The sequence below is a fragment of the Salmo trutta genome, chromosome 28 (genome assembly GCF_901001165.1).
Source record: "Salmo trutta chromosome 28, fSalTru1.1, whole genome shotgun sequence".
Lineage (NCBI taxonomy): Eukaryota > Metazoa > Chordata > Actinopteri > Salmoniformes > Salmonidae > Salmo > Salmo trutta.
This window is the reverse complement of record NC_042984.1, coordinates 31,629,951-31,657,769: the sequence shown is the minus strand read 5'-3', so window position 1 is coordinate 31,657,769 and position 27,819 is coordinate 31,629,951. Positions and strand designations below refer to the sequence as shown.

Here is a 27,819-nt window from a genome sequence, read left to right as displayed (position 1 = left end):
CATTCCCAGTGGATCAGAAGTTTACATACACTCAATTAGTATTTGGTAGCATTGCCTTTAAATTGTTTAACTTCGGTCAAACATTTTGGATAGCCTTCCATAATCTTCCCACAATAAGTTGGGTGAATTTTGGCCCATTCCTGCTGACAGAGCTGGTGTAACTGAGTCAGGTTTGTAGGCCTCCTTGCTCGCACACGCTTTTTCAGTTCTGCCCACAACATTTCTATAGGATTGAGGTCAGGGCTTTGTGATGGCCACTCCAATACCTTGACTTTGTTGTTTTTAAGCCATTTTGCCACAACTTTGGAAGAATGCTTGAGGTCATTGTCCATTTGGAAGACTCATTTGCAACCACGCTTTAACTTCCTTACTGATGTCTTGAGATATTGTTGCGATCAAATCAAATTTCAAATCAAATTTATTTATGTAGCCCTTCTTTTACATCAGCTGATATTTCAAAGTGCTGTACAGAAACCCAGCCTAAAACCCCAAACAGCAAGCAATGCAGGTGTAGAAGCACATCATTTTCCTGCCTCATGATGCCATCTATTTTGTGAAGTGCACCAGTCCCTCCTGCAGCAAAGCATCCCCACAACATGATGCTGCCAACCCCTTGCTTCACGGTTGGGATGGTGTTATTCGGCTTGCAAGTCTCCCCTTTTTATCAATTGTAGGAAAAAAATACTTGTTTCATGCACAAAGTAAATGTCCTAACCGACTTGCCAAAACTATAGTTTGTTAATGAGAAATTTGTGGAGTGGTTGAAAAACTAGTTTTAAAACCTGTTGAGGCCAGGGGGCAGGATCTTATCCCGGTATTGGGATTCATTGTCATGTGACCATGGCGGGGAATTCAAAACTGCAAGAGTAATCATTTCAAATAATCAAATAATCAACTATTTTCCTCCATTTGAAAGATATATCTCCTAAATCTAACCACGCTGTCCGATTTTCAGAGGCTTTACGGAGAATGCATAAAGTTAGGTTATGTGAGGAGAGTACATTGACAATAGCTGCGTGTAATGTTTAGCCAATTCAAAGAAGGGCATCAACAGACAGAAAACTAGCTAGAATTATGCACTTACCTTTGACAATCTGCATCAGATGACACTCATAGGACATTATGTTAGACAATACATGCATTTTTAGTTCCATCAAGTTCATATTTATATCCAAAAACAGCATTTACAGTCACGGTGAAATTCAGAATTTTTTTCGGCTCGAATGCTCCCAGTGAATCCAGCATTACAAATCACGGAATTACTATTCGAAAACATTGGTAAATTATAATATTGTCATTCAAAGAATAATATATTATCATCTCGTAATTGCTACCGAATGGCCAGATCTCCAAATAACTTTACTGGGAAATCACATTTTGCTATAAACTGGGTACTATGCTAACAACATAAGCTAAGCTATAAGCTAAGCTAAGCTATACCGTTAGCATTAGCATCATCTAATATCGATAATAACATTCTAAATATCCCCTTACCTTTGATTATCTCCATCAGAAGGCGCTGCCAGCGATCCCAGGTCCAGAACAAATGTGGTTTCTTTTGATAAAGTTCATAATTTATGTCCAAATAGTTAGCGTTCAGTAGACTCCCACAAAATGAGGTGGGCAGTGTAAAGTCACGCCGAAAAGCTAAAAAAAAACTAGTAAATAATCTATTTATGTTTGTTCAAACATGTCAAACGTTGTTTAGCATTAATCTTTTGGTCCATTTTTAACGTGAAACATCAGTAAACATCAGTAATATTTTCACACAACCTATCAAGTGTCTAGAATAAACGATTATGACAAAGACACTCTTCTCAGATTCATGCGCTGGCGCAAAAAATGAAGTGATGACGTGTCAACTTGTAAGCATTCTAATTCGGTCTGTATTCATCACAGATGCTTCAAACAACTTTCTAAAGATCGTTGACATCTAGTGGAAGCCTTAGGAGTTGCGAACTGAATCCTTTCTCACTGTGGTATCTTTAAAACAATGACACTAAATAGTACAGTCACAAAATTCTCATTTTTTTTAATCTATTTTTCACAGGTTTTTGCCTGCAATATGAGTTTTGTTATACTTACAGACACCATTCAAACTGTTTTAGAAAATTCAGAGTGTTTTCTATCCGAATGTGTTAATAATATGCATATCCTAGCTTCTGAGTTGGTGTAGGAGGCAGTTAAAAATGGGCACATATTTTTTTCAAAATTCTCAATACTGCCCCCGTGGCCCGTAGAGGTTAATGACTCCAACCTAAGTGTATGTAAACTTCCGACTTCAACTGTATGTGAATTCAACCGGTTTCCTGTCCTGCTAGGCATTCAAAATGTAACAAGTACTTTTGGGTGTCAGGGAAAATGTATGGAGTAAAAAGAACAATTGTCACGCTCGTCGTAAGAATGAGGAGACCAAGGCGCAGCGTGCATAGAGTTCCACATGTTTAATAAAGGAAACTCACGAAAACAATACAGAACAAATAAAACATGAAGTCATGGAGTGCATAACCTGCACCTACACATAAACAAGATCCCACAACTCGAGGGAAAAAGGGCTGCCTAAGTATGGTTCCCAATCAGAGACAACGATGGACAGCTGCCTCTGATTGGAAACCACACTCAGCCAAAACAAAGAAATAGAAAAACTAGATTGCCCACCCCACATCACACCCTGACCTAACCAAACTAGAGGAAAATAAACATCTCTAAGGTCAGGGCGTGACAGTACCCTCCAACCCAACGTGGTGTGGACTCCCGGCAGCAAACCTGAACCTATAGGGGAGGGTCCGGGTGGGCATCTATACTTGGTGGCGGCTCTGGTTAAGGGCGTAGCCCCCACTCCGCCCGCTGATCCCCCCGCTTCTGTGTCGCCGGAGGAACCAGACCGTGGATCATCGCCGTAGGCTCTGAACTGCCGACCGTCGCTGAATACTCCGGACTGCAGACCGTCGCTGGAGGCTCCGGACCGGGGGACGTCGCTGGAGGCTCCGTGCCATGTATTGTCACTACAGGTTCCGCACCATGGATCATCACTGGAGGCTTCCTGCCATGGATCATCACTGGAGGCTCCGGGCCATGGATCATCACTGGAGGCTTCGTGCCATGGATTATCACTGGAGGCTTTGTGCCATGGATCATCCCTACAGGCTCCGGGCCATGGATCATCACTGGAGGCTTCGTGCCATGGATCATCCCTACAGGCTCCGGGCCATGGTTCATCACTGGAGGCTTCGTGCCATGGATCATCACTAGAGGCTTCCTACGTGGAGCCGGAATAGGTCTCACCGGACTGGGGAGACGCACTGGAGACTGGGTGCACAGAGCAGGCACAGGGTATTCTGGGCCGTGGAGGTGCACTGGAGGTCTGGAGCTTAGGGCTGGCACAACCCATCCTGGCTGGATGCTTGCTTTAGCCCGGCAAGGGTGGAGTGCTGGCACAGGACAAACTGGCGACACAGTGCGCAGAACTGGCGCAGGGGGCTGCCTCTCGGGCTTCCTTCGCTGCCGTGCCTCCCGATCTCGTCGCTGTTCCTCCCTCGCTGCTTCCACCTGTTCCCATGGGAGGCAATCCCTTCCGGCCTGGATCTCCTCCCACGTGTAGGATCCTTTGCCATCCAGGATATCCTCCCATGTCCACCTCGTCTTCCCCGTAGGCGCACGCTGCTTGGTCTTCTTGTGGTGGGATCTTCTGTCACGCTCGTCGTAAGAATGAGGAGACCATGGCGCAGCGTGCATAGAGTTCCACATGTTTAATAAAGGAAACTCACCAAAACAATACAGAACAAACGAAACAAAACGTGACGTTATGGCGTGTATAACTTGCACCTACACATAAACAAGATCCCACAACTCAAGGAGGGAAAAGGGGCTGCCTAAGTATGGTTTCCAATCAGAGACAACGATGGCCTCTGATTGGAAACCACACTCAGCCAAAACAAAGAAATAGAAAAACTAGAATGCCCACCCCACATCACATCCTGACATAACCAAACTAGAGGAAAATAAATGTCTCTAAGGTCAGGGCGTGACAACAATATTTTATTTTGGAATGTAGTGAAGTAAAAGAAAAGTTGTCAAAAATATAAATAGTAGAGTACAGATACCCCCAAAAAACAACTTAAGTAGTACTTTAAACTATTTTTACTTAAGTACTTTACACCACTACATGACTCCATTTTATGTGCACCAAAATTACAATCTGTTTGTCTGAAGTGTCTTGTGAAAGCCTAACACTGTAAGATTGTATTTTATAACTTAACTTGTCAGGTTGGTAATAGAATTAGCTTTCAAATGATGTCTACCTGACCCAGATTGTGATTTATAATGGAAAGTTTGGGGAAACAGTAATTGTGTGATGTGAGGACGCAGGGCTGTGTTCCAAACAAAAAACTACAATCAAATCAAACTTTATTTGTCACATGTGGCGAATACAACAAGTGTAGACCTTACCTTGAAATGCTTACTTACAAGCCCTTAACCAACAGTGCAGTTCAAGAAGAGTTAAGAAAATATTTACCAAATAAACTAAAGTAAAAAATAAAAAATAATAAAAAGTAACAATAACGTAACAATAACGAGGCTATATACAAGGGGTGTCGGTACCGAGTCAGTGTGCAAGGGTACGGCTAGTTGAGGTAAATTGTACATGTAGGTAGTGGTGAAGTGACTATGCATAGATAATAAACTGTGAGTAGCAGCAGTGTACAAAAAATACAAAAAATAATTTTTTCTTATGTTGCACCTACCCCCAAATTTCTGTTAATATTCGTATTATGTTACTGAATGTATCCCAAGTATTTTCACATTTTATTATAAACAAATGCGGCATAAATAACAGTATATAAAAAATGCACATAAATTCAACAGTTTAATGTTTGGATTCAGTCTCATGTCAGGTGAACTGTTTTGTCCTCACCTTTGGTCTGATAATTTCCCCATAATCTCCAAACGGTTCCCCTTTCAATTGCTACCATGATTTTGCATATACTTTCTATATTTATTTTGTTAGAAACATTTCAATTTGACCCTATCCATATAGGCCAATTTCCACGAGTGTAAAGGGTTAATGGTAATATAGTTGTGAGCCAGTGGTGTGTTAGTGGTGAGGTAATGGTGAGATAATGATGAGCGAATGAGATAGTGATGACTTAGTAGTGTGACAGTGGCGAGTTAGTGGCAAGGTAATGAGATTGTGTTGAGTTACTGGTTCAAATCCCTGAGCCGACTAGTTGAAAAGTCTGTTGACTTAACCCTAGTTGCTCTGGACAATAATGTCTGCTAAATGACTCAAATGTAGATGGTAAGCTAACTCTCTTCCTGACCCCCCTACAGAGAAATCCCACACCCCTGTGCTGGAGGGGGGCGGCCACAGTCACATGACCCCGGAGGAGCACTACAGGCGGATGATGTCAGCGCTGAACGAGCAGGGCGAGGAGCAGCAGCAGCGCCTCTACCAGCTGGCCAACAACATGGGCCTGCCCAGCCATGGTAAGACTCGTGTGTGTTACCTACAGTACATACAGTAGTGCACTTCATTTGACCAAGACCCAGAGTGGGCCCTCCCAAAATAACTGTGTGTGTCTAGGGGGGGGGGGGGGGGAGTGACATGCTATCCGACTCAGAGTCTGGTCATCCTCTAAAACAGGGTTTGTTATATCAGCACTTCAGGATTCAGTCAGCGTACTAAACTGCACACGACACACACTTTATCTTGGCCTGACACACACCTAACCCTACTCGACCACTACCACTAGTAACCCTGGGGTTGTAGACTTTCCCGTGTGGCGTCTGTCTGTGTGTGTGCCACCCTCCCAGTGTAAATCTCCAGCATGGACACTGCTGACATTTCTATTTGGGGTGCCAGTCCACCCAATGTCACTCTGGGTGATTTGTGACCGACGCTGCGTTCCGTTGTAAACAATGCTCCCCACCAGCATGCACGGACGCCGCCGCTATTGATCCGCCGCTCACTCATTGGCTGCCAGCCAACCTTGTAAATCTCCATAGGAACCACGCATCTTTTTTCTTTCTTTTTGTTTTGAGGTTGAAATGTAAAAGGCACTAACTTATGGTACAATGAATTCACTGGGTTGGAACTGGAAAGATGGAAGAATCCTCATAAAGAAGAATAATCACCTCAAAAAATAAAAAAGTCCCCTAATTGTATTTTTTATGTGACGGGGTGTATTTTCATTTCACTGCCCCTTTAAACTTGCGGGGCATCGATTGTTAACCTTTCCTACATTTTTAAAACAATGTGTCATTAACCTTTTGACACGTCTCAACATAGGGGTGCGTATGCTCAAACCGGTGGGATTAGAATGCTTATTTAGAACGTCCAGTTTCGAATGACGCAACAGTCAGTGTTTGAGCTGGCCACACTGTATTTTCACAGAAACATTTTGCACAAACACAGTCCTTACAAAGTTATGTCCTGAATGTGACCAGTTTATTTATGAATGCAATGTTCAGACATTCACAGAAGTAGCGACAGCATAACACAATCATCCAAACCGGAAAATGTAGGTTACATTAGTCCTAGCGCTAACTGAGGAAAGATTGATGTAACAGAAGTGGTAATATTTAGCTAACTCTCGGCTGACAGTAACCATAATATAAATTGGCTAATAGCAATTACTATTTACAATTCATCACATCACGGGTGAGCTCACCATTGACCAAAATAATTGAGTAAAATACTTCCTAAAAATTGAAGGTAATCAAACGATGGGTAGTTTGTGCCCGCCGCCATGTTTGTTTTTTCGCGTCAACCAAAGATAAGAATAGGAGACAAGATGAGTTTGGTCTGTTTGCAGTATGCATGTTGAAGGGGGTATGTTATCTACCATCATTCACTTCCCTTCATTCACTTCTGGAAGTTTACTCGAAAGATGAGTGAACCCTCCCTTCACCTCATTTTGTACATAACATCTTTGGTCTGACAGATGTTTACGTGACATCAAGAATGCATTTTATAATGTCAACAAACATGGTGCCACACATAGCTGGCAAATAGCTTAGCATTAGCTCATCATAATCAGTACAACCTTAAAAAAAAGTATTTTACACACATCATATGTATCCATTACAATCTACGCAAGAATCAGAATGCATGATTTGTTACCAGTACTTGAAAACATGTGAATAAAACAGTAAATACACTATGCTCCATACATACATACGGTATGCTACCATATAAAAGACAACACGATATACAGAAAATAAGGCACTTTGATAGGAACGCACACATGTCCAAAGTTATTAGCTATTTGCAAGGAAAACAACAATGAAGGCCATGCGAGCGCCAGACTGAAAATGTGCCAGGGGCAAAAAGTTGGGCTCTCTTCGAAGAGAGATGTTCTCTCGGCTCAGTAAAGCCTCAAACATAAATTGTCCACAACAGTGAAATGGGCTACTTCTATATGAATTAATGAGGAGCCTCAATTCAAACTGTTGTTAGAAAATAAAACTTGTTAAAAATCATTTGAAAAAGACAAGTTGAAACATAGCCTATAGATAATTAGCAGGCAGCGTGTCTTGGTTTGAGGGCAGTGCGGGTTAACTGTCCTGTTGCGGAACAATCAAATTTTGGAACAGTGAGTGCATCACACGCATAAAACAACTCGCGCTGGAGCGACCGTTAGAGATATTTGGAACTCACATGTGAAAAGGTTAATTGCCGCCAGGTTTTACGACCCCCATCGCAGTAGCATAAATCTAACCAATTTCACATCCCAACCCCAATCATAGTTTGAGCTACTTTTATTTTAATTTGATTAGTAATGATATTTAATTGCAGGTTGCAAATCTAAGGGGTGAAGCCTATAAAGGCTTTAATTGCCTTCCCCTGCATCTGAGAAGAATTAGGGCTGATGTGTAGTGCATTCTGGGGGTTTAATGGCCCAAGGTGCAGTATTCTTCGTTTTTCCTTCCCTGTTTTAAAGGCGGACACTGTGGCGCAATGCAGACGTCTCGTGGGGATGCTCGCTCTCTTTCTCTCTCTCTCTCTCTCTCTCTCGCTCGCTCGCTCTCTCCTCCTCCTCCCTCTGGTTTCTCTCACTCCTCAGAGTTTGAATCCTTTACCCTCTGCTCACACTCCCTTTTGTCTACAGTCAGACTTACTGAAGTCCTTCCAGGTGTAAAATAAATAAATAGCGAGAGAGAGAAAACAAGATTTTAAGGAGGGAGAGAATGGGGAGAGATGAGTGAAAGAGGTAGACTTGCCTTTCCTTAGCGCAAGACAACAAGTAAAAAACACAGGGTGAATGTTGATGATTCATTAATGATGTGTTTGCCGTTTGGCAGTAATAACCAGGAAATTATATACATATATGTGTGCCATTTAAAACACACACGCACAAGCCTCTTTCCCCCCAAGTTAGGCAGAGAAAACAGATTTTTCTGAGTTGCCAAGTTTACGACCCTACAGCACCTATATCAGTCCATCCCTCCTCTTCTATTTCGCTCTGTTATATTAAACTATTCTCTCCCCTCCCCCAAGCTTTTTTAATTAAGCAACTAATTGGTTTTCCCTGAGTATAGTCCTACTTTTTTTGTAAAAAAAACCCCCAAAAAACTCACTTCGTCGCACAGGGGAGCGCGCATCCTGACACTGTACCACCACGCCCCCCTCCCCCTTCCTTTCCTCTTTCTGTCTCTCTCCTCTGAGGGGATAGAGTGGAGGTGTGATGGAGGGAGGGATGGATGGAGGGATGGCCCTGTTTGTTCCTGGAGAGGTTGATCTGAATCGCTCCAGTGAGAGCCCCCTTGACATTGACCTGAGCTCCGTTGGGCCCCTGTAACCCTCCTCCCTCCCTCCCTCCCTCCCTCCCTCCCTCCCTCCCTCTCCTGCCCCCACCCCCCTCTCTCACACACCTCCCTCTCCAAGCACACGGGTTGCTTTTATATTCTCCCTTTCACCCCCTCGCCTCCTTTTCTTTTTTTTCCTCTCTATGACTTTCTCTTTCGCCTTGGTCCCCGCAGACCATCCTTTCATGTATTTGAAGTGTAGGCCACTGAAAATGAAAGTGTGTGTGTGAAGGGGGCCAGATGGAGCCGAATGGTGTGTGTGTGTGTGTGTGTGTGTGTGTGTGTGTGTGTGTGTGTGTGTGTGTGTGTGTGTGTGTGTGTGTGTGTGTGTGTGTGTGTGTGTGTGCATAAGGTGTTGATTCGGGGGGCTCTCCTTAGACCTGACAGGGTGGAGGGGGGCAGTGGAAGTGGCCAGGGGGGGCTCCACCTCCCCCTTTCTCTCTCTCTCTCTCTCTCTCTCTCTGTTATGATGAAAGGACAGAAAATAAAGGAAGGAAGATTTGGAGGAGAGAAAGTAGGAGGACGTAGACATGGAAGATGAAAGAGGGCCTCATGTTTTGTTTCTCCTGAACTTCTTTCTGTTTCTCTCCAAGTGGGGCTGCACTGTCTACCATCTAGTCGTTACGATCACATGGTTGGAACACATCTCCAAATGCCCATAGTCAACAGCCTTGGGGAACTCACTTCCTCTGGCTCTTGTTTTTCCATCACTACATCTACTTGTTTATCCATTGGCTTAGGAAGCAGGAAAACCCTGATTTGCATTCCAAATGGCACCCTATTACCTACATGGTGCTCTTCTTTTGACCAGGGCCCATATGTAGGGAATAGGGTGCCATTTGGGACACACATGATTTAGTATACCTGGCAGTCCCAAATTCATCATAAGCCTGGCTGGGCTGTTTCACAGGAATAACGGGAATAACTCTCCCATGGAGAACAGCTTAATGGATGGGATTTGTGCCTAATTTGTGAAAAGATGCAGGGAAACTGGGATGGGACAAAAGACTGATAAGCGGGATGGGTCCAGAGTGGGACCTTCCAAAATAACTGTGTGGGTGTGTGTCAGTGCATGTCTGTGTTTGTCATTGAGTGAGTGTGTGTCTCCCTTTCTGTCTGTCTATGTGTCTGTCCGTCTGTTTTTCGCTCTCTCTCTCTCTCTCTCTCTCTCTCTCTCTCTCTCTCCATTTCTGTTCCATTTCTGTACCCCATCCTACCCCTCCTCCCCTCTCCATTGTATAGTTTTGGTTGGCTGGTTCCCCCTTGGAGGGCATATCCCCAGGTGACCCTACTCTACCCTACATTAAAGAGAATAATGTAGCGAGAGAGAGAGAGAGCACGAGCAAGTGATAGAGAGAGAGAGAAATTGAGATTCTGCCCACTTTTATATCTGCCCGTTGCCTCAACAGAAAAAAAAAGAGGGGTGGGATTGGGAGAGCTCCTGGATATGCAGGCTTTTTCTTCAGCCCTGCCTAGGGCAGGGATTCAATCCGATCAGTAGTAGATCAGCATCATAGCACGCTTGACATTTAAAGGTAATTCCAGATTGAGCCGACATATAATAAGATAATTAGGTCAAATCAAATCACATTTTATTGGTCACATACACGTGGTTAGCAGATGTTATTGCGAGTGTAGCGAAATGCTTATGCTTCTAGATCTGTCAGTGCAGCAGTATCTAACAGGTAATAACTAACAAATTCCACAACAAAACCTAATACACACAATCTAGTAAAGGAATGGGATGAGAATATATAAGTATAAATATATGGATGAGCAGTGTGGCTAATAGTGTGCAATAGATAGTAAAGAATAGATAGTGAAGGATACAGTATACAGGAAATACATATGAGATGAGTAATGCGAGATATGTAAACATTCTTAAAGTGGCATTATTATTAAAGTGACTAGTGTTCCATTTATTAAAGTGGCCAAAGATATCAAGTTTGTAGGTAGGCAGCCACCTCTCTGTGCTAGTGGTGGCTGTTTAACAATCTGATGGCCTTGAGATAGAAGCTATTTTTCAATCTCTCTGTCCCAGCTCTGATGCACCTGTACTGACCTCCCCTTCTGGATGGAAGCGGGGTGAACAGGCAGTGGCTCGGGTGGTTATTGTCCTTGATGATCTTTTTAGCCTTCCTGTGACATCGGGTGCTGTAGGTGTCCTGGAGGGCAGGTAGTTTGCCCCCGGTGATGCATTGTGCAGACCGCACCACCCTCTGGAGAGCCTTGCGGTTGTGGACAGTGCAGTTGCCGTACCAGACGGTGATACTGTCTCACAGGATGATCTCAATTGTGCATCTGTAAAAGTTAGCAAGGGTTTTCGGTGACAAGCAGTGTAGGTGGGTCCTATATGTAGTGTTTACTGTGAATAATGGGGTGTCAGATAGCCTAGTGGTTAGAGCGTTGGACTTGGAACCGAAAGGTTGCAAGATTGAATCCCCGAGCTGACAAGATAAAAATCTGTCGTTCTGCCCCTGAACAAGGCAGTTAACCCACTGTTCTTAGGCCGTCATTGAAAATAAGAATTTGTTCTTATCTGTCTTGCCTAGTTAAATAAAGGTTAAAAAAAGAAAGAAAAATGCCTTAGCCTAGGTCTCTATGTAACAGTCCAGACAGTGTAGATAGGGACTGGTAGAGTCCAGGCAGTGTAGATAGGGACTGGTAGAGCCCAGACAGTGTAGATAGGGACTGATAGAGTCCAGACAGTGTAGATAGGGACTGGTAGAGTCCAGACAGTGTAGATAGGGACTGGTAGAGCCCAGACAGTGTAGATAGGGACTGGTAGAGCCCAGACAGTGTAGATAGGGACTGGTAGAGCCCAGACAGTGTAGATAGGGACTGGTAGAGCCCAGACAGTGTAGATGGGGACTGGTAGAGTCCAGACAGTGTAGATAGGGACTGGTAGAGTCCAGACAGTGTAGATAGGGACTGGTAGAGTCCAGACAGTGTAGATAGGGACTGGTAGAGTCCAGACAGTTTAGATAGGGACTGGTAGAGCCCAGACAGTGTAGATAGGGACTGGTAGAGTCCAGACAGTGTAGATAGGGACTGGTAGAGTCCGGGCAGTATCGATGGAGACTGGGTGACCATTGTCAACATGAGGGACCTATATCTAGAGGTGAAGTCTGCCGCCAGTTGAGTCCCCCGCAGCAGCAAGCAGATCGATACTCTTGTGCTGGGCCACATTAATATCTGTCACTCCACCCCCGACCCTAGCACCCGCTCTACGCCCCAGCACACACACACACACCGGCGGCGGAAATGGCCCCTGGCTTCCACGGGATCTAATTAAAAAAGGGAGGTGAGGGAGATAGAGAGGGAGATAGATAGAGGGGGGTGAAGATGGAGGGAGAGAGCAGGATGGATTTTCTCTTTAACAGCCTCTCATTAGAGGCCCTGTCTCGTGGTGGGGCCTGGCCTGGCTGATAATGATGGAGAGAGAGAAAGAGAGTGGGACAGAGAGAGAGAGAGAGAGAGAGAGAGAGAGAGAGAGAGAGAGAGAGAGAGAGAGAAGAGATACATGGGAATAGGGATCCTCTTGGCCATGTGGGAAGTTCCCCTGTCCTAACATGGAACAAAGGCCAAGACTTCCTGGTTCCAGCTGCCTGAGATTCCGGTTTTCCATGGTAGTAGCACTCTCTCTATCCATCTCCTTTTCTCTCTCTCCATATAATTTGCTCTCTCTCTCTATCCAACCAGATATAACTTCATTTTGAATGGCTCAAAAAAATTATGTAAATGTGTGGAAGCAAGAGAGAGAGAGGGGAAAAAGCAAGTTTGTGTGCGTGCGTGTCTCTGTTTTGAGAGTGTTTTCCGATGAGTGTGCCAGTATTTAGGTACTCAGTGTGTCTCTTTATTTTGTGTGTGTGTGCTATTGTTCAGTATGTAGTGTACTTGTGGACCTGTGCTCGCATGTGTGTGTGTGTTTCTAGAATGTCAGGTTATGAACAGGAGGTGCCCTGTTGGTGCCATTTTGGGACACAGCCATTCACTCCACATAACTGCAGAACATTATAGAAACCTCCCGTTCATACATATCCTCTACTTATATCACAAAAGAAAGCACATTGTACTGCACTACTCCATTTTCAGCTAAACCTTAAACACTCTCCATGCATTTCGAATGAAATGGGGAAAAACACACTTTTAGGATGAGATATAAACTGTAGGAAATGAAATTTATAGCTGTGATTTTCTCTTTCCCTTGAGTTGAACATAGAACTGCTTATGCCCAGTTATGCTGAACTTTCTCTTTCCCTCCCTCCCTCCCTCCCTCCCTCCCTCCCTCCCCTCTCTAGATCTGTTGCGAGTGCGCCAGGAGGCCCTGGCAGCAGTGAGGAACACAGGAGGTTTGGAGGCCCATCTCCCTTCGGCAGGCAGCACGTCCAGCCAGAGACGCAAGCAGGGCCTGCCCCAGCACAGAGACGCCCACTACACTGAGAGGTAGGCCTGGCTAACACACAATGGTAGCCTTCAAGTTAGAGCATTGGGGCAATAACTTAAAGGTTGCTGGTTCGATTCCTGGAGCCAACAAGGCGGGGCGCTGGGGGACATTGGTGACACCGGCCACGACCCTACTCCCTGCATGTGTCTCAGGAGGAGTTAAGATATGCAAGAAAAACATTTTGATTACACACTTGGAAGGATGAAAACAAGTGTGTAACAGAACAGATATAAGCACCCCCAAATGATTATTATTATACACACACACACACACACGGACAGGAACATACACACAGAAACACACATACACACACTGGGGCTCATGCAGTATGTATAGAGGAGGATGTAAGCTTTATTTTTGAATGTGGAATATTCCTGTTATTTACAGGGCAGTGGTGGTGCTGCCAGGGAGATAGGGCGGTTGGGTTGTGGTGTGTGTGTTTCTATCTGGGTGTATGTTCCTATCCATGTGTGTGTGCAGGGGCACAGCTTTCACTGGGGCCGGGGGTGACATTCTGAAATGGCATTCCTCCCCTAGTTTTATCATTGGAGTGGGATACAAAACCAGGGGACGGTGTGCTTTAGGACCATGCAGACGCCTCTGAGCGGTCGGGTAGGCTATTTGGAGTGTTTATCCGACCTGATATATATATATATATATATATATATATATATATATATATATAAAAATATAAATAAAATGGTGACCCCCCCACTTCTCAAACCAAAGTTGGAGGTGCTTATATTTGTACTGTTACACACTTGTGTTCATCGTTCCAAGTGTGTCATCAAAATGTTTTTCTTGCATATCTTAACTCCTCCTGAGACACACAACTGAACTCTGCACTAAAGAGAGGGAATAAAAAAAGAACAAAAATGGTGAAAAGAGGGGAAGGAAAGTGAAGTCAACAGGCTGTGCTAGTTTGCATTACCACCGTTGCATCCCTTCCCCCTGTCTCTCCTTCCCCCTGTCTCTCCTTCCCCCTGTCTCTCCTTCCCCCTGTCTCTCCTTCCCCATGTCTCTCCTTCTCCATGTCTCTCCTTCCCCCTGTCTCTCCTTCCCCCTGTCTCTCCTTCCCCCTGTCTCTCCTTCCCCCTGTCTCTCCTTCCCCCTGTCTCTCCTTCCCCATGTCTCTCCTTCTCCATGTCTCTCCTTCCCCCTGTCTCTCCTTCCCCCTGTCTCTCCTTCCCCTGTCTCTCCTTCCCCATGTCTCTCCTTCCCCCTGTCTCTCCTTCCCCCTGTCTCTCCTTCCCCCTGTCTCTCCTTCCCCCTGTCTCTCCTTCCCCCTGTCTCTCCTTCCCCCTGTCTCTCCTTCCCCCTGTCTCTCCTTCCCCCTGTCTCTCCTTCTCCATGTCTCTCTTTCCCCATGTCTCTCCTTCTCCATGTCTCTCCTTCTCCATGTCTCTCCTTCCCCCTGTCTCTCCTTCCCCCTGTCTCTCCTTCTCCATGTCTCTCCTTCCCCATGTCTCTCCTTCTCCATGTCTCTCCTTCTCCATGTCTCTCCTTCTCCATGTCTCTCCTTCCCCATGTCTCTCCTTCCCCATGTCTCTCCTTCTCCATGTCTCTCCTTCTCCATGTCTCTCCTTCTCCATGTCTCTCCTTCTCCATGTCTCTCCTTCCCCATGTCTCTCCTTCTCCATGTCTCTCCTTCCCCATGTCTCTCCTTCTCCATGTCTCTCCTTCTCCATGTCTCTCCTTCCCCATGTCTCTCCTTCTCCATGTCTCTCCTTCTCCATGTCTCTCCTTCTCCATGTCTCTCCTTCCCCATGTCTCTCCTTCTCCATGTCTCTCCTTCCCCATGTCTCTCCATCATACTCTCTCCATTCCCCCTCTCTCCATCTTCCTCTCTCTCCATCCCCCTCTCTCCACCCCCTCTCTCTCCATCCCCCTCTCTCCACCCCCCTCTGTCCATCCTCCTCTCTCTCCATCCCCCTCTCTCTCATCCCCTCTCTCCACCCCCCTCTCTCTCCATCCTCCTCTCCCTCCCCCATTCTCTCCATACTCCTCTCTCTACATCCCCCTCTCTCTACATCCTCCTCTCCCTGCCCCTCTCTCACATTACTCCTCTCTCTACATCCCCCTCTCTCTCCATCCCCCTCTCTCTCATCCCCTCTCTCCACCCCCCTCTCTCTCCACCCCCCTCTCCCTCCCCCATTCTCTCCATACTCCTCTCTCTACATCCCCCTCTCTCTACATCCCCCTCTCTCTCCATTCTCCTCTCCCTCCCCCTCTCTCACCTTACTCCTCTCTCTACATCCCCCTCTCTCTCCATCCCCCTCTCTCTCATCCCCTCTCTCCACCCCCCTCTCTCTCCATCCTCCTCTCCCTCCCCCTCTCTCACCTTACTCCTCTCTCTCCACCCCCCTCTCTCTCCATCCTCCTCTCCCTCCCCCTCTCTCACCTTACTCCTCTCTCTACATCCCCCTCTCTCTACATCCCCCTCTCTCTACATCCCCCTCTCTCTCCATCCTCCTCTCCCTCCCCCTCTCTCACCTTACTCCTCTCTCTACATCCCCCTCTCTCTACATCCCCCTCTCTCTACATCCCCCTCTCTCTCATCCCCTCTCTCCACCCCCCTCTCTCTCCATCCTCCTCTCCCTCCCCCTCTCTCACCTTACTCCTCTCTCTACATCCCCCTCTCTCTCCATCCCCCTCTCTCTCATCCCCTCTCTACATCCCCCTCTCTCTCCCTCCCCCTCTCTCTACATCCCCCTCTCTCTACATCCCCCTCTCTCTACATCCCCCTCTCTCTACATCCCCCTCTCTCTACATCCCCCTCTCTCTCCATCCCCCTCTCTCTCCATACTCCTGTCTTTCCCCTTCGCTTGGATCTGATGTTGGTATTTTACTGTACAATATACTGTGTGTGTGTGGGTTGTTTGTGTGTGTGTTTGTGTGCATGCATGTGTGTAGCCTATACATATACACGTGTGTGTGTATATGTGGCTGAACGAGGACCCCACTAAAAATCATTGCTGCAACCCTCTCCTCCCCCTCCTCCTCCTCCTCCTCCTCTTCCCCTCCTCCTTCCCCCCTCTTCACCGGCGCTGGCCGCTGTGCCTCCCAAACAAAGCCAGGGGCAGCGGGAGTGGGCGGGTAATTGCTTGTCGATTATTTATGTGGCGCGGGGAGAGGCGGGCGATCGATAATGGGCCGGCGGGGCGGCGGCAAGGGGGCGCAGGGGAAGTGTGTGTGTGTGTGTGTGTGGGGGGGGGAGTGAATTAAGCAGGAAACGGAGCGGCCCAAGGAAGGGTGTGTGTGTGAGGGAAGTGGTGGTTGTACGGGTTCTATTTCTAAGCCTAGAGTCCTATGTGTGTGTGTATTTGTGCAATGTGTGTGTATGTGTGTTTAAAGACTGTGTATGTGAGTGCATGCATGTATGTGTGTAGACGGTGTCTGTGTGTGTGTGTGTGTGTGTGTGTGTGTGTGTGTGTGTGTGTGTGTGTGTGTGTGTGTGTGTGTGTGTGTGTGTGTGTGTGTGTGTGTGTGGCCCAGCAGTGCAGTGTAGCTGTGGTCAGTGAGCCGCGACGGTTCTCCGCCTGCATAGAGAGTAATTAGCCACACAGGACCCGGGGATGTTAACTAGCCCTCTGCACTTCTCTACCTCCCTCCATCCATCCATTTACCCTCTATCAATCCCCCTCTCTCTCTCTTCCTTCCTTCCTTCCTTCCTTCCTTCCTTCCTTCCTTCCTTCCTTCCTTCCTTCCTTCCTTCCTTTCTTCCTTCCTTCCTTCCTTCCTTCCTTCCTTCCTTCCTTCCTCTCTCTCTTTCCCTCCATCCATTTATTCCTCGCTCTCCCTCTCCCTCCATCCATCCCACTTCCTTCCTCTCTATCTCTCTCTCCCTCTCTTCATCTTCCATACCCTTCCACGTCTCTTTAAATCTTTCTCTCTCATTACATTCAATAGATAAAGAGGAGAGGAGACCAAAGCCATCCCTCTAGGCATCTCACCTTTCCATCGACCCCCCATCATTGATTATCTGAGGCCCATTAGGGTCCATTGTTAAAAACAAATCATTAGGCGGGTCGATAGACTTAGAGCCTGGCTTTCCCATTTGTCTGGCCTTTGTCCAAAACGGCACCCTATTCCCTATATAGTGCACTACTTTTGACCAGAGGGTGCCATTTGGGAATAGGAATAGGGTGCCATTTGGGACACAGATTTAGACTTGCTATCGGCAGGGCAATTCCCAGTGTTTGACATGGGTGGAGACACTTGAAGGGACAGGGGGAGAGGAGAAGGTGAGGAGAAAGAGTTATAGAAAGGGAGCGAGATGGCGGTATAGAAAGGTAGAGGGAGAGAGATGGTGGTATAGAAAGGTAGAGGGAGAGAGATGGCGGTATAGAAAGGTAAAGGGAGAGAGATGGTGGTATAGAAAGGTAGAGGGAGAGAGATGGTGGTATAGAAAGGTAGAGGGAGAAAGATGGAGGAAAAGAAGAGAATGAGGTTGAGGAAGCGAGGGACAGGGAAAAGCGAAGGACAGGGAAAAGAAGATAGGAGAAAGGCAATAGGATAGAGAGGAGAGACAGGGAAAGAGATAGAAAGAGAGAAGGAGAGTTTGAGAGGAAGAGAGAAGGCTAAAGAGAAGGAGCAAGATGGAGAGAGGAGCAGAGAGAGAGAGAGAGCGTGAGAGAAGCAGGGAGAGAAACAGAGAGATGGAGAAGGAGTGAGAGAGAGGGGAAGCCTCATCCATTTTAATGAGCTTCCTGTGTAAATGTGTTTCCGTGGAGCGAGAGCCGAAGGCGGCCGCGCGGCGCTCCTAATCCCCCCACGCTCCCGTCATTAAGGACAGCCCTGTCACACACACACACACACACACACACACACACACACACACACACACACACACACACACACACACACACACACACACACACACACACACACACACAGTATGCAGCCATTTACTATTAAACACACACACACACACACACACTGTCCCGCTGTGGGAAGGGGCCGCTGTCGCCACTCTGACAGGTCGTCACACATGAGTGAATCCCCAGGAGCCCCTGGCCTCTCTGCAGGCGGGAAGAGAGAAAGAGAGAGAAAGAAAGAGAGAGGGTGGGGAGAGAAGGAAAGAGACAGATAAAGCGAGAGAGAGAGAGAGAGAGAGAGAGACAGAGAAGTAAGAGAGTGAGAGAGAAAGAGACAGAGAAAGCAAGAGAGAGAGAGAAACAGAGAAAGCGAGAGAGAGAGAAAGAGAGCAAGAGAGAGAGAGAGACTTGGGATGTTACTAGTGCTAGCTAGAGAGAGACGCACATTGAAGAGAGAGACATTGCTTAATGTAATATTGTGTTCTGTGACTGTGAAAGTGTGTGCAAAATGTTGTATTGTGTTGTTAAATGTTTGTGAAAAGGGACACCGATCCCGAAGAAGTTTTAAATCCACCACCCAAAAGACATTCAACTCAATATTAGGAAGGTGTTCTTAATGTTTTGTGCACTCAGTGTATATATTGTTGATAAAATAAGAAACATATGTTTATGGTTGGTTATATGGGAGTTTGTGACGCACTTAACAGAATGCACAGTAAACTACACAGACAAGCAGAGCAAAATGTATTAACATACATTATATATATATAAAAGTATGTAGACACCGCTTCAGATGAGCGGAATGGGCTATTTCAGCCACACCCATTGCTGACAGGTGTATAAAATTGAGCACACAGGAATGCAATCTCCGTAGACAAACATTGGCAATAGAATGGCCTTACTGAAGAGCTCAGTGACTTTCAACATGGCACCGTCATAGGATGCCTCCTTTCCAACCAATCAGTTTGTCAAATGTCTTCCCTGCTAGAGCTGACCGGCAAACTGTAAGTGCTGTTATTGTTAAGTGGAAATGTCTAGAAGCAACAACTGCTTAGCCACGAAGTGGTAGGTCACACAAGCTCACAGAACAGGACCGCCAAGTGCTGAAATGCGTAGCGCATAAAAATCGTCTCTCCTCTGTTTGGCAGATGCCAGGAGAACGCTACCTGCCCCAATGCATAGTGCCAACTGTAAAGTTTGGTGGAGGAGGAATAATAGTCTGGGGCTGATTTTCATAGGTCGAGCTAGGCCCTTTAGTTCCAGTGATGGGAAATCTTAATGCTACAGCATACAATAACATTCTAGACAATTCTGTGCTTTCAACATTGTGGCAACAGTTTGGGGAAGGCCCTTTACTATTTCAGCATGACAATGCCCACGTGCACAAAGTGAGGTCCATACAGAATGGTTTGTCGAGGTCGGTGTGGAAGAACTTGACTGGCCTGCACAGAGCCCTGACCTCACCCCCATCAAACACCTTTGGGATGAATTGGAACACCGACTGGGAGTCAGGTCCAATCGCCCAGCATCAGTGCCCGACCTCACTAATGCTCTTGTGGCTGAATGTTCCAACATTTAGTGGAAAGCCTTCACAGAAGAGTGGATGCTGTTATAGCAGAAAATGTGGGACCAACTCCATATTAATGACCATGGTTTTGGAATGAGATGTTGGACGAGCAGGTGTCCACATACTTTTGGTCATGTTGTGTAGCCGCCACCTTCCCCCCAAATTGCTTCCTATAAAAGGAGAGAGAGCACGTCTGGCGCCCTCTCCCCCACCTTTCTCCCTCTGTCTCGCTCCCTCCCTCAGTCTCTCCCCTTTCCTTCCCACATTGTGATTAGGCCTAATTATGGTGTAGCGGACGCCTGGTGGCCTCAGTCATGCAGCTTTAATTGACCGTTATTCATCTGCGGGCTAGCGCTAATGCTAGGCTAGGCTAGGCGACACAGGGAGGGGGTGAAATGAATGGAGGTTTGGCATACAGGGGCCCTAGTCTACTGTGTCCGTAGCACAGCGGCGCGGCCCAGGCTAATTGCTAGTCCTAAGGGATTAGGCCAGGTGATTACAAACTGGGCGGTGTAATTACATAAGCAGCGGCGGGGCCCTGGCTAGTGGGCCACAGGGTCACACGGCCCCGGCCCTTCCCCAAGATTAATTGGAGCTGCCACCAGAGTGCGAGGCACCGCCAGAGAGAGCAGTTATACGATTTGCATGAACATTTTATAGACGGGACGCCGATCAATAAATGGTTCTCACCACCACCCCACCTCCGTTTCTCTCTCTCCATCTCTCACTCCCTCTCTCGTTCCTTCTCTCTCTCTCTCTCCCTCCCTCCCTGTCTCTCCCCCTCTCTCTCTCGCTTCCTCTCTCTCTCGCTCTCTCTCTCTTTCCCTCTCTCCCTCCCTGTCTCTCTTTCTCCCTCCCCTTCTCTCTCTCTTTCTCTCTGTATTTCTTTCTCTCTCTCTGCTGTATGTGTAAGGACAGAGACATGCAGACGCTAGTTGATTTTCAACACAAATGTTCCAAACCAATAGCCGTGGTCCCACGCAAATATGGTGTAATTTGGCTGTATTCACCATCATGATGTCCTTATGTGTGCTGCATATCTCCAAAGCAGCAAACTGATGATATTTAGCCCAATTGCACGATTGAGAGAGAGAGAGAGAAAGTGTGTGTGTGTGTGTGTGTGTGTGTGTGTGTGTGTGTGTGTGTGTGTGCGTGCGTGCGTGCGTGTGTGTGTGTGCATGTGTGTGCGTTTGTGTGTGTGCGTGCGTATGTGCAGGAAAAGGCCTAAATGGTTTTGCCAGAAGACACATAGACAATCAGCAGATCACCACACACCCCCGTACCCAGTGACACTTCCACATGCTCCCTGAAACACACCAAGCTGAAGAACAGATTCTTATGTCTCTTCTTCTCCAACCGCAAATTTTTCCTCTTACATCAAATTCCCCTGTCTCCCCTGCCCCTTTGGGACGATTGACAGAGCAGGGAGAGAAAGAGAGAGGAGCTTTTTCTTTTCTCAGAACAAGGACAAAAGGAGAAGCACATAATAGAGAGGCCTTTTCATAAATAGGGTTTGCAGGACACGGCCGCCTTTTCAATCGCTCAATACGGCCCGGAGAGGGAGAGAGAGGGAGGGGCAGAAAAAAAAGAGAGAAGAGAGGAGGATTAGTGTTAATTAGAAGGTCCTTCAGCCCGTGGCCCCGGTCGAGACGCAGGGGCCGCCCCAGCTGTCGGAGCCTGACACACTCCCATTGTGTAGTCAGCCCTCATTATGTGTGTGTGCATGTGTGTGTAAGGGTGAGTATGCATGTGTGTGTGCGTGGCCAGCGCCAGTCACCAAAACACACCACAAACCGGGTCCTGGAGACCCACTATAGTAGATACAGGCTTTCACCTCAAACCAGTTTTATACTCAGTGCTTTCTAATATACTGTATAGTACTGTTACGAAACCAACTAGCCAGCCCAGTCTACGAATGAGTCTGCTCTCGTTCTGGGCCTGACGAACTGTTCTATAATCTGCCTGAATGTGTGCATTTAACGTGAAAGTAATCGCAGAGTATTCCGATGAAAAAATCTCAGCAATTTCTTTGACAGTTTATAGTTTTTACTGTTCATTTCTGTTGGTTTTAATGTGGTGTGTTTTTGTTTGTGTGTCCGCAGGGAGATGTCCCATCCTCCGCCTCTGCTGTCCACCCAGAACGGCCCTCACATCACATTGGGACCCCACCTGCGGCCCCCCTTCTTGGGCATGCCCTCCGCCCTGTGCCAGTCCCCCGGTAAATCAGATGCTTACACTAGCAGGCTAACTACAGAAATGAATATGGGGCCTACACCTAATGATAAACTAGATGCTAATGCTAGCAGGCTAACCACAGCCTGCACTTATGAATGGCGAGTTAGATGCTAATGCAAACCAAAATTGGGAAATGGGAACATTTTCTATGGAATGAATGTGCCTATTGACCGTCTTGATAGAGAATCATGAATCAATCCTAACATTTATGTTTTAAATAATGTCATTTACTTGGTAAATATCTGATTCTTTGTGAGGCATTGATATTACACAGGGGGTCATTGCATTTGAATACTCCATGTAAACTGTATGTCAGAAATCTCTTAATTGGGGTGTGTGCTTATCGATGTGTGTTTTCTGTGTGTGTGTTTTCCTCAGGCTATGGTTTCCTCCAGCCTGCCCAAGCTGAAATGTTTGCCCGGCAACAGGAAATGCTTCGGAAGCAGAACTTGGCCAGGTTTGTCGTTGTCTTCTAATGTTGTGGTGCATGTGTATGTGTGGCTGTCAGTGCTGTGATGGGGTGTGTGTGTGATGTTAATGCTGTAGTAGTGTGTGTCTGTATCGTAACATTCCGTGTATAGCGTGTGTGTGGTACCACCAGCCCTAACCTCTCTCCTCTATGTCCGGTCCCAGGTTGGAGATGTCCGCAGAGCTGCTCAGACACAAGGAGCTGGAGAGTCTCCACAGGCAGCAGCAGCAGCGTGCATTGGGGGGTTCTGACCCCATGGGCCTGCCCCACGGCCTCCCTCCGGACCATCCCGCCCTGCGCAGTCTCCACCACCTGCCCGAGGGACACCCCCTCCACGAGGAGCTCAGCCGACGCCAAAACGCCATGCTGATGCTCCGACACACCAGCACACCCCTACTCTCCCTCAACCACCAGGGGCCCTCGGGGTCCACAACGCCCAAAGATACCCAGGGACAAGACTCCGGGGCTGGGGCCGGATTGAGTAAGGGGGGCTCCCGGAAAGGCCCCCAGCAACCCAGGGGGGGAAACCACCAAGAGAGGGAGGGCCGAGGGAGGGACGGAGATGCAGATGGGCAGGATGAAGAAATGAAGGACTCGGATAGCGAGACGGAGATGGGCGAGGATAGGCATGAGGGATTGTTTGCCAAGGCAACCGACTGGCATGGGCTTCACAGGGACAGGGGGAAAGAGAGCGGCGGGAAGGGGGAGTGTGACGGTGCCAAAGAGGCGGGCGAGGGCTCGGGTCGGCTTAGTGCCCCCTGTAGCTCGGCGGGTGCAGATTCACCACCCAGTCATCACCTCTTCACCCCGGGGCTGGGCAAGAGCGATGTCAAGTACCACTTTCCACCTGGCGCCATGCCGCCTCTGCCAGGGCTCCACGGCCAGTCGCTGCCCTTTGGATTTCCCTACACAAGCCCCTACTTCCACACTGGTGAGTAACACATACACATGCATTATAACATCCTCACCAATCAACTGTATGATACTTAAAAGTCACTCCCAACTGCAACCTGTAAATGCTATTTGGCTAGCCATGCTACCAGACAATCTCAACAGGCGTTAGCATGCTAACTAACAACTGCTGCATCCGAGAGGAGTGTTATGCAACGATAGCAGTCAAATACAATCTTAGTGATTGTCCAAACAGCATAAGTGGTATTGTTGTGGTGCTATGAAGGCAGGGATGCGTTCAGTTTGGTTTGTACTGAACGACATGTTTCCCCATTCATTTTGTGAGCGGTCCCTTAGAATTCTCCAAAGTGAAGGTTGCTTGCTAGATGGCAATTTGGATTGCATACCAGATGAAAAGTAGTGCCACTGTCTGTTTGCAGCCTACCAACGTGCCCTCTGAAATCAGAAGAAATACCGTAGATGTGCTTGTTCTTGGTCGGGTTTGAGCTGGGGGCCGCTAATACTCAAACAAGCCACAAGCTCATACCCCCCCCTCTATCCACCGGTCCGCGAAAAATATTTCAAGTTTACATGCCGTTCCACAGAGAAAAAGAGGTTGGGAACCCCTGGACTTCCCTTTTATGTAGTATTGCAGACTGTCCCATTTGAATTCACTGTAGCTTAAACTCGCAAATACACACAGAATTGTACCTTGACCTTAGAGCAACTCTTTTTAGGTTAATTAGATACCTGGTTACAGTTGCCTATGTATAATGACTGTCATTAAATAAAGAGACATTTGAACGTTTGAAAACACAGACAGAAACTGCTTAGGGAACCAGAGGCAAAATGGCCAGGTTCACAGTGGGGGCCAGAACACACACACACACACACACACACACACACACACACACACACACACACACACACACACACACACACACACACACACACACACACACACACACACACACACACACACACACACACACACACACACACACACACACAACTCTCACGTACACGCACGCACACAGGCACATACTAACACACACTCTCACGGCCCTGGGCAGGCACATGAAAGTAATGAGCGTGGAGACCTCCCTCTGGAAGGGGCCCTGCCACTGACCTCTATACACACAGGGTTATCACCACAGCCATATGGAGGGAGAGGGGGAGGGGCACAACAATAGTGAGAAACAGAAAACACGGATGAAGTACACTTTTAAACATGAGATAATGAATCACATTCTTAAATGCAATTAAATATTACGTCTATTCACACAATTGCCAAACAGCCACCAGGACAAAGAGAGAGTCAGAGCGAGAGAGAAAAAGTGTGTGCGTGAAAGAGAATTAGATATTGAGAAAGAAAGGGAGAAGCGCTGTTGGGTATATGTTAGCTGTTTGTCAAGGTCAGTCCTGGGTAGTGTTCAATAGGCACCAAACTGAAGAAAAACGGACAGAAACAAGGAGAGAACTACCTGAACTTGTCCAATAGGGATTGCTCATTTTCATTGCCCATTGCAAGTTTTGCTACGGTGTGCCCTTAGAATAAGACTTGGTGATTTACAACCCCTTTCCCCCACTTCCTCACCCAGGCGGTATGGGAGGTCTGTTAATGGATGGTGAGGACTCTGCGGCGCCTCCGGTGGAGGACATAAGCAAGTGGAGTGTGGAGGAGGTGTGTGGTTTTGTGGGAGGCCTGGCCGGCTGTGCGGAGTACACCCAGGTAAGAACCAGATCAGGATTCTGGTTTATCCACACTTTCAACCAGAGAAAGAGAGAGACAGGGGGAGAGAGGGGTCAGGGCGGGCTGGTGGAAGAGTAGGGTAGAGTATATTTTATTGTCACCTCAATCAGAAGTTTTACTACTATTTGATTATATAGCTATAACACCACTGTTCTCTCACAGCACCACGGCCCGCTCAATGTTATACACACTCATACACACACACGTCACTGTTGGTGCAAGCTCTGTGAGCGTGTGTGTATGAGTGTGGGTTTGTGTGTGTATGAATTCATGAGTGTGTGTGTGTGTATATGAGTGCTAGTGAGTGTATGAGTGAGCGGGTGATTGCATGTTTGTGTGTTTGTGCATGTGTGTGTGTCTGTCTGGGCCCTGGCTGAAGTGGCTGTGTCTCTCCTGAAGGTGTTTCGGGAGCAGGCCATTGACGGAGAGACACTCCCGCTGCTCACAGAGGAGCACCTGCTCAACACCATGGGACTGAAGCTGGGCCCTGCGCTCAAGATACGCTCTCAGGTACACACCACTGAATGGCAACAAAGTCCAAATGTGTGTGTATGTGTAGACTGTTCTTGCGTGAGTAAACCTCAAGTGTGTGTGCGCGTGTGTGCGCGCGTTTGTGTGTGTGTGTGTATGTGCGTGCGTGCGTGCGTGCGTGCGTGCGTGCGTGTGTGTGTGTGTGTGTGTGTTGGAAGCTAGTGGTCTATCATAGAGTTAGCCAAAGCAGATAGATAGTGTAGCCCCTAAAAGTGAGTCTATTTGTCAGAACACAGATTGTCAGGCATACCGTACCATAGCCCTTACCCCTCTCCTCTCTCTCAGGCTGGTGGTACAGTAGAACACTAGGCTGCTTCCCAAACGGTACCATCTTCCCTACATAGTGCACTACTTCTGGGCTCTGGTAATAAATAGGCCACAATATAAGGAATAGAGTGCCATTTGCGACGCGGCCTGTGACATGGTGAGCTGAGCGGCTCTAACTTCGGCATGTGGCATTCGCTCTCTCCCTCTCAGGTGGCGCGGCGCGTTGGCAGACTCTTCTACATGACCAGCTTCCCGCTGGCGCTCCCGGTGCCGCCATCTGCCCTGCGTCCCCCGGACAGGGACCCCCTGTTGTCCGACACCCCTCTGGCGGTCCCACTGCGACCCCCCTCCGTCGCCAGCAGCAGCTCCTCTCCCTACAGCGGCCCTCCACCCCCGTGTCACTCCTCCCCCAAGCAGGAGAACGGCTCCGCGTCAGGGGTCTACGAGGGGGCCAAGACGCCCTCCTAGGACTCAACTGGCTGCACAGGGAACATGAACTGTAGAGGAGGAGGAGGGGTGTATGGAGGGTTCAGAGAAACCCCTTGTAACAGACAATGAATTGTCCCCATTTCCTGTAAAATATCAAAAAACTACAACTAAAGAAAATGAACTGAACAGACTTCAACTTCAAGTTCCACTGTGGCTGTAGCCAAGCAGAATCCAAAGACGTGACTGACAGTGGGCTGGAGGGAGAGACATCATGAAGCGACAGAGGGAGAGAGAGAAAGAGAGAACGAGAAAGAGAGGGAGGGAGCAGACAGCTGGTCTCAGTCAGATTGCCAAAAAAAAGAGCGAAGCGCCACAACTACGACATTCTTCTGAGTGAGACAGACAGACGCTAACGGAAACGCTTCCTTCCTGGGCTGAAGGAAGCCCCCCCCCCCCTCCTCTCGCTCTCTCTCTCTCTCTGCTCCCCAACACACCCGGCGGCGCCCAGCACTTAAAAGGAAGACGCCTCTTCCCTCTTTTCTCTCAGTCCCTTTTCTCCCCACTCCCAGTCTCAGGAGCCCAAACAGCTCAGAGGAACTGAGAATTCTGGAGGCTGGAGCGAAAGGACTCCAAACCCCCCTCATTATTGCAACTATGCATTCCACAGTCCAAAACCAAAGATTACCGGATGTGTGGAATCAGGACGATATTTCATGTTTGTTTCTGGTGTTTTATTTAGTTTTGTTTTTGCTTTGTGGGAAAAATGTGTAGTCTTAGGGAGGTGTGGTACATTAAGGAGAACAGTGGGCCAGGTACCATATAACTGTCTTTAAGAGACAAGGGGGACTCTTTGAAAGGTGACAAAGGTACACAACACAGTGTTGTGCCCATAAGCCAAGAGTCTACGCTGAGTTCTTTCTCTGACACGCCCTGATAAAAAGGGCCAAATGTTACTGATATGGGATGGTGACGAAACGGTGGCTTCGGCTCGTAGAGCTAATGTCATTGTAAAATCCTGTTAACTACTGTGGGAGATACAAACACGCTGAATTGTACAGAATGATGCTTATGATGGAAATAAGGTTACAGACGTGTTTGGGGGGTTCATTAAATGTAGTTGCACGAATAACGTTTTCTTTATGACTGAACAAAATGTGACTCGCTAACTTTTGGTGGTACTTTTCTTACGAACGTTTGTGTTGGCCGTTTTATTTTCTCCAAATTGTATATTATTAAAAGAAAGCCCCAATCTTGAATGCTACTTCAGCAGATAAATATGAGGGAATAATATTTATTAGGACTTTTGATGTACAGTGCCTTCAGAAAGCATTCACACCCCTTGACTTTTTACGTATTTTGTTGTGTTACAGCCTGAATTTAAAATGGATTAAATTTAGATTTTGTGTCACTGATCTACACACAATACCCCATAATGTCAAAGTGGAACTATGTTTACAAATTAATTAAAAATGAAAAGCTGAAATGTCAAGTCAATAAGTATTCAACCCTTTTGTTATGAAAAGCCAAAATAAGTTCAGGAGTAGAAATGTGCTTAAGTCACATAATAAGTTGCATGGACTGTGCAATAATAGTGTTTAACATGAT

General features: G+C 47.3%; 1 protein-coding gene across 3 annotated transcripts in view; it reads left to right on the top strand.

Annotated features, from left to right (window-relative positions):
• The window catches only part of samd11 (sterile alpha motif domain containing 11), an 83,742-nt gene extending 56,402 nt beyond the window's left edge, over positions 1 to 27,340 (top strand). For 2 of the 3 annotated variants that reach the window (XM_029719632.1, XM_029719635.1), the window contains exons 6-13: positions 5,332 to 5,487; positions 13,110 to 13,254; positions 21,742 to 21,857; positions 22,253 to 22,331; positions 22,508 to 23,274; positions 24,836 to 24,966; positions 25,387 to 25,497; positions 25,996 to 27,340. In XM_029719632.1, the coding sequence (XP_029575492.1) occupies positions 5,332 to 5,487; positions 13,110 to 13,254; positions 21,742 to 21,857; positions 22,253 to 22,331; positions 22,508 to 23,274; positions 24,836 to 24,966; positions 25,387 to 25,497; positions 25,996 to 26,253 (1,763 nt within the window). In that variant the 3' untranslated portion in view covers positions 26,254 to 27,340. The remainder of the gene's footprint in view (positions 1 to 5,331; positions 5,488 to 13,109; positions 13,255 to 21,741; positions 21,858 to 22,252; positions 22,332 to 22,507; positions 23,275 to 24,835; positions 24,967 to 25,386; positions 25,498 to 25,995) is intronic. The other variant, XM_029719634.1, reaches the window with a different exon arrangement.
• The last annotated feature ends 479 nt before the right edge of the window (positions 27,341 to 27,819 follow it).